This window comes from Neltuma alba, unplaced genomic scaffold (genome assembly GCF_004799145.2).
Source record: "Neltuma alba isolate B1F8T4 unplaced genomic scaffold, ASM479914v2 tig00000777_pilon, whole genome shotgun sequence".
Classification (NCBI taxonomy): Eukaryota; Viridiplantae; Streptophyta; class Magnoliopsida; order Fabales; family Fabaceae; genus Neltuma; species Neltuma alba.
Genome location: NW_021632188.1, coordinates 91,587 through 110,408, shown reverse-complemented (window position 1 = coordinate 110,408; position 18,822 = coordinate 91,587). Strand labels below are relative to the sequence as shown.

Below are 18,822 nucleotides of genomic sequence, written 5' to 3'. Positions count from 1 at the left end.
AGGATATTACACCAAAGCTAATCTCACACACTGCCTCAAAAGCTTTATTATCATCATCATCATAAGTCGTTCATATCTTCCTTTTCTTTTCTTTTGTGATTTTTTTTTTCTTTTGTTGGAATCACACAAAGACCTGAATCTTGCTTTTGTCTCCAGAAGTTTTTTTTTTCCCCTTTCCCTTTTGCACTTTTTGTGTTGGCGAAATTTATGCATGCATGAGGGTACAAGAACGCGACATTTTATATTGGGATTTTTTTTTTTGCAGCGAGTTAAAAAAATTGCTAAGAAAAAAAGGTCAAACTCGTGACGTTTCATTTACAAAAAACAAAAAAGTTTTCATATTATAAGATTATAAGATTATTGGATATCAAAAGTATTTTTATTCAAATTTAAAATATCGTGTTTAGTATGTAAGAGTCCCTTAGACAAAAGTACCTATGTAATAATTTTTGCTCACTCATCATATTTCCAGGCTTAAAATGGGGAGAAATATGAAGAGAGTGATCTTTGTTTTATCATTCTTGGTAAGTGCGGAGTTCTTTCTGTTATCCTATCTCCGTTTTTATTATAAGAGCTTGTTGAACTTTTAATTTAGTCCTAAATATGAGATTCCAATTCACTTTGTCTTTCATATTTTTTTTTTCAAAGTAATCTTTATGATAGTTGCACATATTAAATATTTCATCAAATAGTAATTCTAACTAATATCTATGATTAACAAGGGTATTTTAAAAAAGATATCATTTATTTATAACAAATAACTAATTTAACTAGTTTCATTAATTTTTTAAATTAGTCAACTAAGTCTTATATTAAAGAGTGGGATAATATAAGATTTGACATGACTGAAATTTATAAATTTAAAATTATAATTTCACCTTATTAAAATGGAAAAATATCTATGATATAATTACTTTTATAAAATTTTATAATATAAAATAAATATATTGAATTGAAATGGAGAATGAATTAAATGCAGTGAATTGGTGATTAATTTGACATTGACATCGTCACATTTGCCGCGGTGATTCTAATGTGACCATTGGTTGATCATGCACCAAAAATAATTTATAAATATAAATTATAATTAATGCATTGTCATTGATATCCCGATTTTCTTAACCATTTTTTGTTGACCTGATTTCTTAAATAAATTAAATCATGTGTATTTTGGCGGTATTTAAAAAAAAATTGTATACTCATTCCCTTGTTCGTTTCTCAAATGTACTAACGTTTCCTTATGTAGTTTCTTTTAAAAAATTGGGAACATTGTCAAAAATTCTTGATTAAAAAATTAATTATACACTGGTAAACTCATATTCTTGAACAGATTCAACTCATTTTCAAATGAGTGTAATTTTTTTTAGTTGTGTGCAACATATTTTTGCAAATGGCAGAATACTTGGAGAGAAGTTATATTTGTCTTCTTAAATAAAGTTCAAATACACTTAAATAATTAATTTTTTTTATTTAATCAGAAATTTTGGGCAATTTTTCCAATTAATTTCTTATAAAAAGGAAATTGTGTTGCAAATTACAAGTTTTTGTTTTCTTTTTGCTTGGTCAAAAACGCGAATTCCCATCTCCTCCGGCACCGTTGGTAGCCAACCTTCTTACAGCAAAGTACCTGTTTGAACGCCAGCCGCTGCCGCACAACTTCTTTGTTCCTTCTCAAAAAAGACACGCCGGTGAGCTTCTTCTTCATTTTCCAAAAAGACACTCCGTTGTACCTTCCTCTTCGATCTGGTAATCATCGTTGCTCCTTCTTCTGTACTCCAGTGATCCTTCATCTTCTCCGTTGGCCGGCGACTCGTGGTCGTGGTTTGTGGCTTCTGCTCTCCTCCACTCGAGTCATCCTTCTCCATTTTCTGTTTTTTCTTTGTGCTCGTGGTTCTTCCTTCTTCGTGGCCTGATTCGTCTTTTGTTCGTGGTATTGCTTCTCCCTATATTCCTTCCAAATCCCAATCTGGGAATGTATTGTCAATGGTGTCTGTGTGTTTTTTCTTCTGATATTCATTTGCTGATTATTTGAGAAGATAGCAGTGAAGTGAAGGTCTGGTGAATTTATTTTGACGAGTTAGTGTTTAATTGTGAATCCACGATACAAGACATTAAGAAAAGCCATCTGCTATCAATTTCCTTGAGGACAGGGCTCAGTTTTTTCAGATCAGTATCACTGATGAGCCAGCATACAGTCCCTGAATTTTTTTTCCCCGTTATAATTATTTAATTATCATGTTTGTTCTGCTCCTTCTCTTCTTCCTCTCATTCACTCTTTTTTTCTCTTTTTCTCTGCTCCAGATGCTATGAATCTGCGCCAACGTCACCCCCCAGCTTCCACTCAAAGCCGGCCCCGGCCGTTGCCGGAAGATGAAGTTTACAACATCATTCCCGTTCACAATCTCCTTGCTGACCACCCTTCTCTCCGGTTCCCGGAGGTGCGCGCAGCCGCAGCTGCTCTCCGTGCAGTTGGTGACCTCCGTAAGCCCCCTTTCACTCAATGGCTGCCTAACATGGACCTTCTCGACTGGCTCGGCCGTTTCTTTGGCTTTCAGAGGGAAAATGTTCGGAACCAGCGGGAGCACCTAGTGCTCCACCTTGCAAATGCCCAGATGCGCTTGACCCCTCCTCCTGATAACATTGACACTTTGGATGGCACTGTTCTGCGAAGGTTCCGGAAGAAGCTCTTGAAGAACTACACCAATTGGTGTTCTTATTTGGGAAAAAAATCCAACATTTGGATTTCCGATCGCCGAGGGGCCTCTGATGAGCGGCGAGAGCTGCTTTATGTCTCGCTCTATCTCCTGATCTGGGGTGAGGCTGCTAATCTCCGGTTTGTCCCTGAATGCCTCTGCTATATTTTCCATCACATGGCCATGGAGTTGAACAAGATCTTGGAGGATTACATAGATGAGAATACCGGCCAGCCCGTGATACCTTCAACTACCGGGGAGAATGCATTCCTCAACTGTGTGGTTAAACCCATTTATGAAACGATGAAGGCTGAGGTAGATAGTAGCAAGAATGGAACTGCTCCTCACAGTGCTTGGAGAAATTACGATGATATGAATGAATATTTTTGGAGTAGACGGTGTTTTGAGAAGCTGAAGTGGCCTGTTGATGTCGGAAGCAACTTTTTTGTGACATCCAGCAGGGCCAAGCATGTGGGTAAGACAGGTTTTGTGGAGCAGAGATCGTTTTGGAATTTGTTCCGGAGTTTTGATAGGCTTTGGGTGATGCTGATACTGTTTCTCCAAGCGGCAATTATTGTTGCTTGGGAGCAGAAGGAATATCCTTGGCAAGCATTGGAGGATAGAACGGTACAGGTTCGAGTTTTAACAATTTTCTTTACTTGGAGTGGTTTGAGGTTTTTGCAATCTTTGCTTGATGTAGGGATGCATTATAGGTTGGTTTCAAGGGAGACTATGGGTCTTGGAGTGAGAATGGTCCTCAAATGTGTTGCTGCTGCTGCCTGGATTGTTGTCTTTGGTGTATTTTATGGGAGGATATGGTCGCAAAGAAACCGAGATAGGAAGTGGTCAGCTGAAGCAAATAGGCGGATGACGAATTTTCTTGAGGCTGCCCTTGTTTTTATCATTCCAGAGCTACTAGCTTTAGCTCTCTTCATAATTCCTTGGGTCAGAAATTTTATTGAGAAAACAAATTGGAGGATCTTTCACATGTTATCCTGGTGGTTTCAGAGTAGATCTTTTGTTGGTCGTGGTTTGAGAGAAGGCCTGGTAGATAACATTAAATACACCTTGTTCTGGATTGTGGTGCTTGCCACTAAGTTTTGTTTCAGTTACTTCCTTCAGATTAAACCCATGATTGCTCCATCAAAAGCAGTATTGCACCTTAAGAATGTTGAGTATGAATGGCATGAGTTTCTTCGCAACAGCAACAGACTTGCCGTTGGCCTTCTGTGGCTTCCTGTTGTTTTGGTCTATTTGATGGATATTCAGATTTGGTATTCAATATATTCATCTTTAGTTGGGGCAGTTGTGGGGTTGTTTGCCCACTTGGGCGAGATTCGAAATATGCAACATCTGCGATTGAGATTCCAATTTTTCGCTAGTGCCATCCAGTTTAATCTTATGCCAGAGGAACAATTGTTAAATGCAAGGGGTACACTGAAGAACAAGCTTAAGGATGCTATCCATAGGTTGAAGCTCAGGTATGGGCTTGGGCAGCCCTATAGGAAGCTTGAATCTAACCAGGTTGAGGCGACCAAGTTTGCATTGATATGGAATGAGATAATTATGTCTTTCAGGGAGGAGGATATCATCTCTGACCGAGAGGTTGAGCTCCTGGAACTCCCACCAAACTCTTGGAATGTTAGGGTGATACGTTGGCCATGCTTTCTTCTTTGCAATGAGTTGTTGCTGGCGCTTAGTCAGGCCAAAGAATTAGTTGATAGTCCTGATAGGTGGCTTTGGAAGAAGATAGGCAAGAATGAGTACAGGCGCTGTGCTGTCATTGAAGTCTATGATTGTATCAAGTACTTGATCCTTGAGATTATCAAACCTAATAGTGAAGAGCATTCTATTGTGACAGTCTTGTTTCAAGAAATTGATCACTCACTTGAGATCGAGAGATTCACTAAAACATTTAAGACAACTGCACTGCCCCAGCTACACAGCAAGTTGATTGTACTTGTTGAGTTATTGAACAAGCCCCAGAAAGACTCTAACAAGTTGGTGAATACTCTTCAGGCCCTATATGAGATTGCCATCCGAGATTTTTTCAAGGATACAAGGAGTGCTGCTCAACTACTTGAGGATGGCTTGGCTCCACGCAATCTGGCTTCCTCAGGAGGTTTACTATTTGCTAATGCCATTCAGTTGCCTGATACCAACAATGAGAACTTTTATCGGCAGATTCGACGCTTACACACAATTCTTACCTCCAGAGATTCAATGCAAAATATTCCCGTAAATCTTGAAGCCAGGCGACGGATTGCATTTTTCAGTAACTCACTTTTTATGAATATGCCCCATGCTCCTCAGGTTGAGAAAATGATGGCTTTCAGTGTTTTGACCCCTTACTATAGTGAAGATGTCTTATTCAGCAAAGAACAACTAAGAACTGAGAATGAAGATGGTATTTCGATCCTGTACTATTTGCAGACTATATTTGATGATGAGTGGAAAAATTTTATGGAAAGGATGCGGCGAGAGGGGATGATGAAAGACAGTGATATATGGACTGACAGACTCCGAGATCTGAGGCTTTGGGCATCTTACAGAGGTCAAACACTATCTCGGACTGTTAGAGGAATGATGTATTACTATCAGGCCCTTAAGATGTTGGCTTTTCTAGATTCTGCATCAGAAATGGATATTCGAGAAGGCTCACGTGAACTGGGTTCAATGAGGCGAGACAGTTTGGATGGTTTCAACCCTGAAAGGTCTCCTTCCTCTAAGAGTCTGAGTAGAGCCAGCAGTTCAGTGAGTTTGCTGTTCAAAGGTCATGAATATGGGACTGCTTTGATGAAATTCACATATGTGGTTGCTTGCCAGATTTATGGAACTCAAAAGCAGAAAAAGGACCCTCGTGCTGATGAGATATTGTATCTAATGAAAAATAATGAAGCCCTTCGAGTTGCCTATGTTGATGAGGTTTCCACTGGAAGGGACGAAATGGAGTATTACTCTGTTCTTGTCAAGTATGACCAACAATTGGATAAGGAGGTTGAAATATATCGAATAAAGTTGCCAGGTCCCTTGAAACTTGGAGAAGGAAAGCCAGAAAATCAAAACCATGCTGTCATCTTTAGCCGGGGTGATGCTGTTCAGACCATTGATATGAACCAGGACAACTACTTTGAAGAGGCACTTAAAATGCGGAATCTCTTGGAAGAATACAAGCACTATTATGGGATTCGGAAGCCTACTATTTTAGGAGTCCGAGAACACATTTTTACTGGTTCTGTTTCCTCTCTTGCTTGGTTCATGTCAGCTCAAGAAACAAGTTTTGTAACCTTAGGGCAGAGAGTTTTGGCAAATCCTTTGAAAGTCAGAATGCATTATGGTCATCCAGATGTGTTTGACAGGTTTTGGTTCTTAACTCGAGGTGGTATCAGTAAAGCTTCTAGAGTGATCAACATAAGTGAAGATATTTTTGCTGGCTTTAATTGTACTCTCCGTGGAGGTAATGTCACACACCATGAATACATTCAGGTTGGAAAGGGTAGGGATGTTGGGTTGAATCAAATATCTATGTTTGAAGCCAAGGTTGCTAGTGGAAATGGGGAGCAAGTTTTAAGCAGAGATGTCTACAGATTGGGCCATAGGCTTGATTTCTTCCGTATGCTCTCTTTCTTCTACACTACTGTGGGCTTCTTTTTCAACACAATGATGATTGTTCTCACTGTATATGCATTTTTATGGGGCCGGCTCTATCTTGCTCTCAGTGGTGTTGAAGCTTCTATGGAGAGTAACAGCAATAACAACAAAGCACTTGGTACCATTTTAAATCAGCAGTTCATCATCCAACTTGGTATTTTCACTGCCCTGCCCATGATTGTGGAGAACTCCCTGGAGCACGGGTTCCTTCAAGCTATCTGGGATTTCCTGACAATGCAGCTCCAGCTTTCGTCAGTTTTCTACACATTCTCTATGGGCACTCGTAGCCATTTCTTTGGCCGGACTATCCTTCATGGTGGGGCAAAGTATCGGGCGACTGGTCGTGGCTTTGTTGTAGAGCACAAGAGTTTTGCAGAGAACTATAGACTATATGCCCGGAGTCATTTTGTGAAAGCCATTGAATTGGGGCTGATTCTTGTAATTTATGCATCACACAGTCCTGTAGCAACTGACACATTTGTTTATATAGCCCTGACCATCTCTAGTTGGTTCCTAGTTGTATCATGGATTATGGCACCATTTGTGTTCAATCCTTCAGGTTTTGATTGGCTAAAGGCTGTTTATGACTTTGATGATTTTATGAACTGGATTTGGTTCCATGGAAGTGTGTTCGCTAAAGCTGAACAGAGCTGGGAAAGATGGTGGTATGAAGAGCAAGATCATTTGAGGGTAACTGGACTTTGGGGGAAGTTATTGGAGATAATTTTGGACCTTCGGTTCTTCTTTTTCCAGTATGGAATTGTTTATCAGCTAGGTATTGCTGCTGGAAGTACCAGTATTGCTGTTTACTTGTTATCTTGGATCTATGTGTTTGTTGTCTTTGCGTTCTATGTGGCAGTATCATATGCACGGGACAAATATGCAGCAAAAGATCATATCTACTATCGGCTGGTTCAGTTTCTTGTCATTATCCTTGTGATACTTGTGATAATTGCCTTGCTGGAATTTACTGAATTGAAGTTTGTGGATATTTTTACAAGCATGTTGGCGTTCATTCCCACAGGATGGGGCCTCATATTGATTGCCCAGGTATTCCGGCCATTCCTGCAGTCATCCATCATCTGGAAGGGGATTGTTTCTGTGGCTCGCCTGTATGATATATTATTTGGAGTCATTGTCATGGCTCCAGTAGCATTACTGTCATGGTTGCCAGGGTTTCAGTCTATGCAGACCAGAGTTCTTTTCAATGAAGCATTCAGCAGGGGCCTCCGGATATTCCAGATTATTACAGGGAAAAAGTCTGCGGTCTAACTTGTGACTTGAGGTAATATTTGGTCATGCATTTACTGGAGCTTTTTGTGTAATTACTTGTAATTTTGGTGTGGCTGATCTTGTTTGTGGATATTTTGTTAGTAAAGTTTAACAAGACGGATAAACCTTTTTTGACCTGGAACCATGTCTCCAATCCTTGTGCAACTGAGGGTCTAGATTCCGAATATGAGCGAACAGTTTATCTTCAGCTTGTAAATGGTTAAGTGGGAAATAGATATCATCATCACATGTTAAGTATGGCACTGGTACAATTTTGAGCCAGTTCTGTATTTACATGGAGAATTAGTTTGTAAATGTTACGCCTTATACTATCTTTAAGAAACATAATCGGGGATCACTGAATGTTTCCTAATACGGTTTCTACAAAGCTACATGTATAGTTAACTCATAAATACGTGAATTCTGAATTATTAATATTTTAGGCCTTCAGACATGTTCTTGCTAAAAAGTTGTGGGGAGGACACCGGTTTTGCTTTGGTCTTTTACACAAGAATCCATCCATTTTGTCTCCTAAATTAAACCTTGTCCTTGTTTTTTTTTTTTAATTATTTAAAAACCAAAATGCCTGAATTAATGCTCAATTTTTTGGTTAAGAAGTTATTACTAGTTAAAACATCCCATTAAATGCTGGGGTAATTGTGAAAGGGTGGTATAAACTATTTTACACACTAATCACATCTAATTAATTAATTCAATTAATTTTCTTAATTGTGGGAATTAGTTAAAAAGGGGTCCTGTATTTACGGTCGGGGTAGTAAAAATATTCTTTTATATACTCTCAGGAGCATTTTGGTTTTATGCCAGTAGTGTCGAACGAGGTCACTGCTGTGAAGTTGGCCCTTCAAGTCCTTGCCACTAATGGAGAACCTCATGATTCTATTCATATATATTTGTTTTTATGGCGTGCCAGACTCCTCCTTTTTTTTTGTTTTTCGCAACTACAATTGTGGTTTAATTTAATGCCCAAGTAAATAGAGGAAAAGAACTGAAGAGAATACTAATTGCCCCTCACAAGTCCCCACATACTAATTGACAGCAAGACTGCATTTTGATTAGTAAATACCCATATCATAACTAAATACTCTTCACATTAACTGGGATGGCTATGCCTTTTTCTTTGGCCATGGAGATATGGCTATACAGAGTCTTCTATTGTTGCCTTTTCCTTTAGAAAAGGAGTTCTAATCCTCTGAACCTTGTGTCTGTTCTTGCATTTAACTTCTCTCCTCTTCGGTGCCCCTCATTTATTTGTTAGGGTATCTGCAGCAAGTTCCATTCCCTTTTAGGAGTTTTCAGGTGTTAAGATACCAAGCTAATGACATGGCAATTATTGAGGAAGTAAAATGGCGTTGTCGGATTAAGGGGATAAAACTTCTTGTTTAGGTTGGCAATTGAAAACCGTGACAAAAGTATTATTCAAGCTGATAAAGTTGATGAAATGATGTAATGTTGAGTATTTTTGGATGGCAATAGGCATCTTGTGTATCTCTATACTAAGCATTTAGAAATATGTGATCAGAACTTGCTTCTTTTGGACCTAAGGGTAGCATGTTGTTTGCAGGTTTGGCATCAGAATGAGACGAAGCCATAGAAGACAGAGAATAGAAGGCCTTGAGTTTATAGACTTTCTTCTTTAGATATGCATACATTTTATGTTGGAGTTAAGAGCTTTGATTTTTTCTTTTCGGCCAGAATGTAGTAGCTGTGATTATATTTTTGTTAATTAATATTCGTTGTGGGGAAGAATGCCATTTCTTCCTTTTTCTTTCGCTTTGGCTGTATTTGTTATTGTAATTAATCAATAGTCAATTCCTTTTGCGATTTAACATCCCCAGTTACTCGAAACCAAAGGAAGTACAGTTTTGGTTGAATCATGGCTTTTTATATTTCTTCCCTTTTTTTTCTTTTTTTTTCCCTCCTTGGGTAAGTTTCATGTTTCACAGCAATCTTGAACACCTTGTAGACAGACACAAATTTTGGAAAGACAGATTTGTTATGACAAGGAGGTTACTTTGAGATTGGGTGTTTTCGCAGGCATTTTATTGAACACCTTGTGATCAATGTGAACACCATGGTCCTTCACAGGTCCATTATAGCAATCAGTTAGCCTGGAAAAAAACTATCCCGATGTCTTAACCCGCCCGCATAATTTCAAATCAAACAACGGTGCCTATAAATTTAAACTACGTTTCTATTATGTTTGACTCAATTCACATTAATTTTTTTTTGTAATTTAATAAAAGAATGTTTGGTATAACAAGAAATTTTTTTTTAAAAATGACTTTACATTAGTTGAGGTAAAATTCTTCAACATATTTATTTTGTATGTTGTAATATTATTTTTAAAATCCTGGTTTGATTTTTATCTAAATATCTCCTAAGATTATGATCTTGGATGACATTTCTGACAATTTTGATAGTATTGAGAAAACTAACTTATAATTTTGAAAACATAAAAATGTTTGTATTGTAACACTGGTGATCTGATTTTTTTTATTTGGATGTCTTTTTGGATAGAGTTTTTATATATAAAAAGATTGTAGTTACTAGCAGTATAATCTAGTGATAGGGATGTCTATAAGTGGAAAGTTGCAGATTTGATGTTGTCTGTAATTTCAATCTGGTAATGCATGTTCCTTTAATTAAAAAATATTGATGCATTATATGTGTGTTGAAACTTCAATATCTTGTGGTTCCCACATGAGAAAGTTTTTGTGTTAACAGTATATTTTGGAATTTTGGAACCTTTGCGTACATGTAGAGTTGTAGACACTAGACAATGCAGCATATGGTCCTTTGCATTTTTTAACACATTTGACAAGATACAATTAGTTCTGGCGAAAAAAGACAAGGTATAATTAGTTAATTAATTTAAACGAAACTTCTCATTAATAATTTTTTGCTTCTTAAATTTGGCATAACACAAAATGTGGCTATCTATGAGGAGGTTGCCATCACAAAAACCAGATTACATTACTGCATATGATAGCATTATATTACAATATTCTAACCAGATAGAACAAAACACCAAACTCTAAACCAAAAGACAACAATGATAGCCACTGGCCAGCATAGAACCATTATTTCACAATCAAATAGATAAGTTTTTTTTCCCCCTAAGCACAAGTATCTTCCTATCAATACTGTTATTGTTCAAGACACTAAATGTGAGTATCTCTCTTAACAAGAATTAAAATCTTTGTTCACCATATTGTGAGGAGTTACTTCTTTCATTAGATCCGACTCCCATCGGTAATATTTCAACTTTTTCCTCAATGCAGTATTAATCTTAGCCTGAACGTTAGTGTCCTTGTTTGTCAAGAACTCCAAAATGCATTTTGGTGTAGGTCCCTCAAGCCACGCAAAGCATCCACAAAACCATGATTTTAAAGTCATTCTCAAATAAAATAGCAATCTCACCAATATTAGCCGCTCTCATAATTAATTTGGTCCTGCTTTTGAAAGTAATAGCAGTGTTTGGCATGGTGCCTATGTAAGCATTCAAGTAGAACTTAGCAGAAAGGAAATAAAAATCACTTGTACTTTTTGATATTTGTACTTTTTTAAATGAACCATTTTTCATATACGTACAAACTTTTCCCAAATACATCTCATGTGAATTTAAATAGAAGTACGTTTATATATAATATTTTTCCAAAATTACTTTTCTTGCAAATTTATTGTGCTTGTAAGTATAGATCTCAACCCGTGCATTTAATACCTTTGGGTTCTAATTTAAAGTGTGGTGTTAAAATTTGTCTGCGTCAACTTCAAGCGCAATAAAACAATAAACGCGGGACGTCCTCCTTAATATATATGCTCTGCTAAGTCCAAAAAAAAAAAAAGAGGATGTTGATATGCAAAGAGAATTTAAAATTAAATTTTACGTCTGAACTGATTTTGTGTTCCCAAAAAAAATATGAAAAATCTCCGACAAGTGACAAAAAAATTTCAAAAGAAAAAGAAGAAAAATTTAATAAAACAGCTTTCCTATTAAACAATGATTTTTTCAAGATATGAAAATTGATTTTAAATATTATTATCGTCTTTCTTTGAGATTACTTGTGTTACATGTAATTGATGAAGAGCATAATTGTTACTTACAAGCTTTGCACTCAATTGGTTAACATTAGAATTTATTTTGGTAATTGATTTCAACACTTTTTGTGCCGAACCATCCATTTAAAATCTTAATTGGGATGAAACAAAGGTTATATAAATTTATATGGTTTGGAAATATAATGAATGGGTCCAATGATCCAGGGCATTGAGAAAATGCATGTTGTATTATGAGAAGAAATATAGTGAAAAGGGGCATGAAGATTTATACATGTGAAGAATTTTTTTCTCGCTTCATTCTCTCCTTTTTTCTATGACTTTTTTTATTTCTTTTTCTTTTGGTTATTTTACATCATTCTTTTGTTACTTTACTCTCTATTCTCTCTTCTTCTAAAGCTATATTACCTGTATTTAGAAATTTTCATTAGATTTGCTTGAAATATTTGTATTGAACTCCCTCATCTAATAATAATAATAATAATAATAATAATAATAATAATAATAATAATAATAATAATAATAATAAAATTTTTAGAGTTATTATTATTTATACGTTATGAAAATATATAATGATTATATGATAGTTTTTTTTCCCCTTCCTTAAAGGTTTTTCCCTTCAATTTGCTGTGAATTTCTTCAAAAGCATAGCATCCTGGAGACTCCAAACCAATGATGTGAAAGTTGGGATAGGACCAAGTAGGAGTATTTATAATTAAAAGATTGGAAAACATTATTAAAAAGATTTATGCTACTACAAATGGGGCAGATCATACTAATGCTACCAAACCAATGATGTGAAAGTTGCTGACAGCACGACACGTGACATCATTTATGGGTAGCTGAATGTTATTTTTTTTAAAAAAAAAATCCCACCTTTTAAAACTATTTTTTTAACCTTTTTCTACCCATGTTTGTAATAGTCCTATTCCTATATAACCGCATTGGTGATCGTGTTTAGTTTAAACTAACAAACCCAGAATTTCTTATTTTTTCAAATTATTTTATGTGATTTGATTTATAAATTGATAAATTATAGGAAGAGTTATAATCACAAAATCCAGAAACGTGGAGCAGTTTTTTATTACATATTTATCGGCAATTTCCTAAAATAAATTGGTTATGAGGATATTGGTTATGCCACTTAATATTTAAATTGATTTATAAATTGATAAATTATAGGCAAAGCTATAATGACAAAATCCCACCTTTTAAAACTATTTTTTTAAACTATTTTCTACCCATATTTCTAATAGTCCTATATAACGGCATTGGTGACTGTGTTTAGTTTAAACTAACAAACCCAAAATTTCTTATTTTTTAAAATTATTTTATATGATCTGATTTATAAATTGATAAATCGTAGGAAGAGCTATAATCACAAAATCCAGAAATGTGTGGTAGTTTTTTATTACATATTTATCGACAATTACCTAAAATAAATTGGTTATGAGGATATTGGCTATGCCACTTAATATTTAAATTGGCCACTTAATATTTAAATTGATTTATAAATTGATAAATTATAAGCAGAGCTATAATGACAAAATCTGGAAATGTGGGGCAATTTTTTTTTGGTAAATTGATTTATAAATCTATTAATATTTAAATTCATTTATAAATTGATAAATCATAGAAAGAGCTATAATCACAAAATCTGAAAACGTGGGGTAGTTTTTTATTGCATATTTATCGGCAATTACCTAAAATAAATTGGTTATGAGGATATTGGTTATGCCACTTAATATTTAAATTGGCCACTTAATATTTAAATTGATTTATAAATTGATAAATTATAGGCAGAGCTATAATGACAAAATCCAACAATGTGGGGCAGTTTTTTTTTATTAAATTGATTTATAAATCTATTAATATTTAAATTAATTTATAAATTGATAAATTATAGGAAGAGCTATAATCACAAAATCTAAAAACATGGGGCAGTTTTTTATTATTAAATTGATTTATAAATTGATAAATTATAGGAAGTGCTATAATCACTAAATCCGGAAACGTTTGGGTATAATCACAAAATCTCCAATAAAAACATGTAATTGTATCTTTTATTAATTATTAATAAACCAAAAATAAATCCAGAAACGTGTGGGTATAATAAAAAAATCCAGATTTTGTGTGGCAGTATTTATTATTATATATTTAAATATATTTAAATGCAATCTTCTAAAAGAAATCCATAATAAAATCATATAATTGTATCTTTTATTTATTATTGATTATTAATTGGGTTAATTAATCTGCAAGTCCTTATAATTTCAACAAATTTTGAATCAGATCCCTATAGTTTTTTTTTTCTTTTTATCAGGTCCTTATAATTTTAGCTTTTTTTAATTAGGTCCTTGTATTTATTTTTCTTTTAATTAAGTCCTTATAATTTCACTAAATTTTTAATAAGGTTCATGTAGTTTTAATTTTTATTTATTAATTAAATATAAGCTTAATTAAATAAATTAATACTAAAATATAAAATATTAATAATTAAATTAAATTAATAATTATGTAATAAAAAAGTAATAGAATTAATTAATTCAGGAAATTTTTTTAGAACAATTAATTTTTTTGCTGAAAAAATTAAAATCATTATAATAATTCAATATCTTTATAATATTATTGTTTATAAACTAATATTAAATAATATATACTATTTTATGTTTATATAATAGTACTATTAGAATTTATAAAATAAAGAATAAAAAATTCAGGGACTTAATTAAAAATAAGGTGAACTTATAAGGACTTGATAAAAAGAAAAATAAATACAATGACCTAATTAAAAACAGGTGAAAGTATAAGGACCTAATAAAAAGAAAAAAAACTATAAGGACCTGATTCAAAATTAGTTGAAACTATAAGGAGCTGTGGATTAATTATCCTTTATTAATTAACCAAAAATACTAGTAAGTGACACCCTCAGAGTGTGGCATCATCACACGTTGTTAAGTTTTATTTGACGGCATGTTTCTGTAACCTACGTTTAGAAATGTGGTCTCGTGTGCAGATCATGCCCATCTTGTATGATGCTTGCCTTGACAGTTGTCCCATGTAGTATCTCAAACTCTATGTATTCTTTAAGAATCTTCATCCATCCCTCCATTCCTGAAATGGAACATTTCATGTCAAAGTATGGTTTTGTGATTCAATTTTTCATATGTAAAGTACTGAGATTTTTTCCTACATTCAATTATGTATTACTTTTATATAGTGTGATGACTAATGCGCTTGATTTATGTAAAGCCAATATATTGCTTATAATTTTGGAAGCAAGTGGTGACAAACTCGCTTGGTGCAGATTGAAGGCGAAAGGTGTGGATGTGGGGTAAGTTCTAGCTAGGATTGCTCCCCAGTCAACAATGAGTGTTGCTGATGAGTTACTGTCTATTGAATTAAGGTGAAAGATATCTGATCTTTGTTCATTAACTGGGGTGTGTGTTTCCTATTTCTCTCTACTATTATTCATTGTTCACATAATGCTCAGGTTAAGAGTCCCTTCATTACTCGTCATCTGAATAACTTCACAGAAGGAAAGTTTTGTTTTATTTCCTACTTCATGATTACATCGAATTATGGGTCGTATAGGACCGCTGATCACCCATATCGGATGAACTTCATGTATTCCACAGCAGTCTGTCCCCTTCCAGAAGATGACTGTATTCATCAGTTTGGATTTGCCTTCTGTTCGCTCGCTCATATCTTATCAAATCAGTTTGATGATCGCTACTTGACTGGTATGTGTGTTGTGTTGATGTTTGTCTTATTCTGATCTCATTTATGGGTTATGTTAGGTGAATTAATGTGTTTGCTGTTGTACAGATGTCATCGTGATGTTGTCTGCCATTGGAGAGAAGGAGGAGTGCAATATCAATGGCCAAACTCAGCACAGAGTTAATGTGAAACTGATGGACGATGGGTATGCATGGAAGTTGTATCCCTAATGTGTGGCCACATGTTTTGTGTTATTCATCTTTGCTAGATACAATTCTGATGACATCTGTGTTGTTTATGTTTTTTAGAATGGAGAAGCTTGAGTGCATACTCTGGGGGATTTTGCAGATGGGATTCTCCAATTCATGGCAGGGGATATATCCAGTCCTGTTGTTGTCATTATCCAGCTATGTAAAGTTAGACAGTTTAGATGTATGGTCAATATATTTTGAATAATCCCATAATTATATCTATCATCAATGGGTCTAACGTTTTTGTGTTGTGATTTTAGTCAAGAGGAGAATCTCAAACTCTATGTATTCTTCAAGAATCTTCATCCATTCCTCCATTCCTGAAGTGGAACATTTCATGTCAAAGTATGGTTTTGTGATTCAATTTTTCATCTGTGAAGTATTGAGATTTTTTCCTACATTCAATTATGTATTAATTTTATGTAGTGTGATGACTAATGCGCTTGATTTATGTAAAGCCAATATATTGCTTATAATTTTGGAAGCAAGTGGTGATAAACTCTCTTGGTGTAGATTGAAGGCGAAAGGTGTGGATGTGGGGCAAGTTCTAGCTAGGATTGCTCCCCAGTCAACAATGAGTGTTGTTGATGAGTTACTGTTTGTTGAATTAAGGCGAAAGATATCTGATCTTTGTTCATTGACTGGGGTGTGTGTTTCCTATTTCTCTTTACTATTATTTATTGTTCACATAATGCTCTCAATTTCACACTATGCTTCTCAATATTTAAATATTTAGTTATTTGTTGTAGGATGGTGTGTGCACTGTTCTAGCAGATATAGTAGACTTTCGTACTGAGAAGGGTTGGATGTATGTCTCTTGTAAGCATTGTGGGAAAAAAGTGGTGCCCCATGGGGAGGGGTTTTTTTCTTTTTTTTGTGAGCAGTGTACTTCCATTATTAAGGCAATCATATCAAGGTAATGCTTTTAGGTGAAAATGTTATACTTCTGAATGTTTGAGGGACTTGCATGACACTTTGTTCCTATTGGTTTAAATTGTTATCATAGGTATATGGTTACTTGTGAGGTTATGGATGAGAGTGGGTCCTGCACTGTTGTCATATTTGATAGAGAATTTTCTAGGATGGTTGGTTGTTCTGCAGTAGAGATGGGGGACTGCATTCTCAAACAGTTTGGTGATGAAGGGGTATGTCTATATTAATATATTTATTCAAGTATTGATATGTTCTTGTGGGATATTATTTATTAATAGATTTCTTGATGTATGTTCAAGTTGGTGATGGAGATGGAATCCCAGCAAGCATCTTAGAGCCCCTCACTTGGAAGAGATACTTATTTAAAATGCGTGTTCCTGAGGATTATGTAAAGGCGTATTCCAACACATGTATCCCTGTGCGCTTGACCAAAGATAAGGATAAAATTCATTCCTATCTAAATTTAATAGCAGAGAAGATGCCATCTCAGAATCTTGATATGGAAACTGACGTTCAGCATGAGCCTGTTGTTGGGCTCCCATCCCAGGATGATATTGGAGAAAATACGGATGTATCTTTGAAGGTTGAGGTGAATGAGCAAGGTCTTGATGTGGATGTTGATGGTGAAAGAAACAGTAAAGGCGATAGCTTGGCGGTTTTACATCGTCGTGGGAAGGCAAAATGGAAGTTGACCATTGAAGATTAAATGTAACATCTTTAAAATATATATATATATATTATATTTTATTACTATTAAATAATAATATTTTATTTAAAAAAACAAAAAAAATGGTGGAAGGGGACAACACGTTCAGCTTTCCATCAAAAGCTGAACGTATTTAAGAGGAAGAGGAATTTGGGGGGGAGTTTTTGACTGAAGGAAGAAAAATATGGAGGGAGCATTAATAAATGAAGAAAAAATTGAGGAAGGACGGTGGAATTTGAAGGATAAAAAGAGAAGTGATCGCAAAGAATGGAAAGAAAGAGTGAGATGCGCTGAAGGAGAGACTGAGAGAAAAGAAGTGTTAGCAGTTTGAAGAGTCATACAAGCTTTGGGGATCATATAAGTACATAAAAAAACACTTCTTTCTATTAAATTTTCCTTATGAATATTTCCTATATATTTAGAGCTTTATATTAGTAGTATTACTACACTGTTTAGAGAAAATTTTGTGATTTGGGTATAGAATAAGTATTGAGTTTCGAAAATATTTAACAGTAGAAATTTAAAGATATATTATTAAGAAATTTTAATCGGTTTAGATTTGTCCATTTATTACTTTTGGTATTTAAAATTAGATTTATTTGCTGAAAAATCTGTCATTTATGATATATATATATATCATATTTATACCGATTAAAATTAAGTTAAATAATTTATTTGGGTTGTTTGATATATTATTAAAATTTTAATCGGTTTATATTTGTTTATTGATTGTTTTGAGAATTTTAAACTAAAATTTTGGTTGGAAAATGTATCATTCAAGATATATAGAATATTTTTATGAATTAAATTTAAGTTAAATAACTTACTTGGGTTACTTAATATATTATTAATATTTTAATCGGTTTAAAATGTAAAATAGGTTAAGACTATATTATTAGAAAAATTTTGAAACTGGAAACTTAAGTTAAAAATTGAGATTCTTACAATATTAGATAAAAACAATATTTTATAAATATTTATAATTTAAATGAGTTATTTGATAGAAAAAAAATGTTATTTGAAGTAAGAATTTTTGGATAGTAAATATATGTATAGATATTATTAATAATAAATTCTATGTAATTTAAGTTAATTATTTGTATGCATATTAAATTATATCTATATTATTTGTAGATTATCTTGTACTTCGGAGTTTGTAATTTGCGCTCTTATTTCTCAAGCTGTGAGGTTAAGCTTGGAGTAGAGGTAACCGGGGTTAATTTATTTTATATACATGCCTTGGGATCGTAAGGTGTTTATTATGTTTTTATTTTCTCAAGTTAATTTGTGAAAATATACCTATGAATAAAATATATATTTTCTTATATGACAAATTTTGGTGAAGTGGGAAGTATATTGATTTAAGTATGCTTGAGTTGTGCTTTATTGTAAATTTTGTTTTCTTGTGGTGCTGAATTTAATATACTAATATTTTGTTATAAAAAAAATGATGAAAATGTGTCGTACTTTGTTTGAAATTATATCATCTTACTTTGAAAAATTATGAGATTTTTAATAT

At 34.0% G+C, this 18,822-nt stretch overlaps 1 protein-coding gene and 1 non-coding gene across 2 annotated transcripts; both read left to right on the top strand.

Moving 5' to 3' along the window:
- Window positions 1-1,601: 1,601 nt before the first annotated feature.
- Window positions 1,602-9,325, top strand: LOC114745739 (callose synthase 12-like). The gene is made up of 4 exons (XM_028933905.1): window positions 1,602-1,688; window positions 1,780-1,930; window positions 2,302-7,629; window positions 9,199-9,325. Exon 3 carries the CDS (start codon window positions 2,307-2,309, stop codon window positions 7,614-7,616), a length of 5,310 nt encoding a protein of 1,769 aa, XP_028789738.1. The 5' UTR covers window positions 1,602-1,688; window positions 1,780-1,930; window positions 2,302-2,306; the 3' UTR covers window positions 7,617-7,629; window positions 9,199-9,325.
- Window positions 5,266-5,346, top strand: LOC114745750 (small nucleolar RNA J33). Its single transcript, XR_003740230.1, has one exon. It is a non-coding gene; the product is annotated as a small nucleolar RNA J33 (small nucleolar RNA).
- Window positions 9,326-18,822: the final 9,497 nt, after the last annotated feature.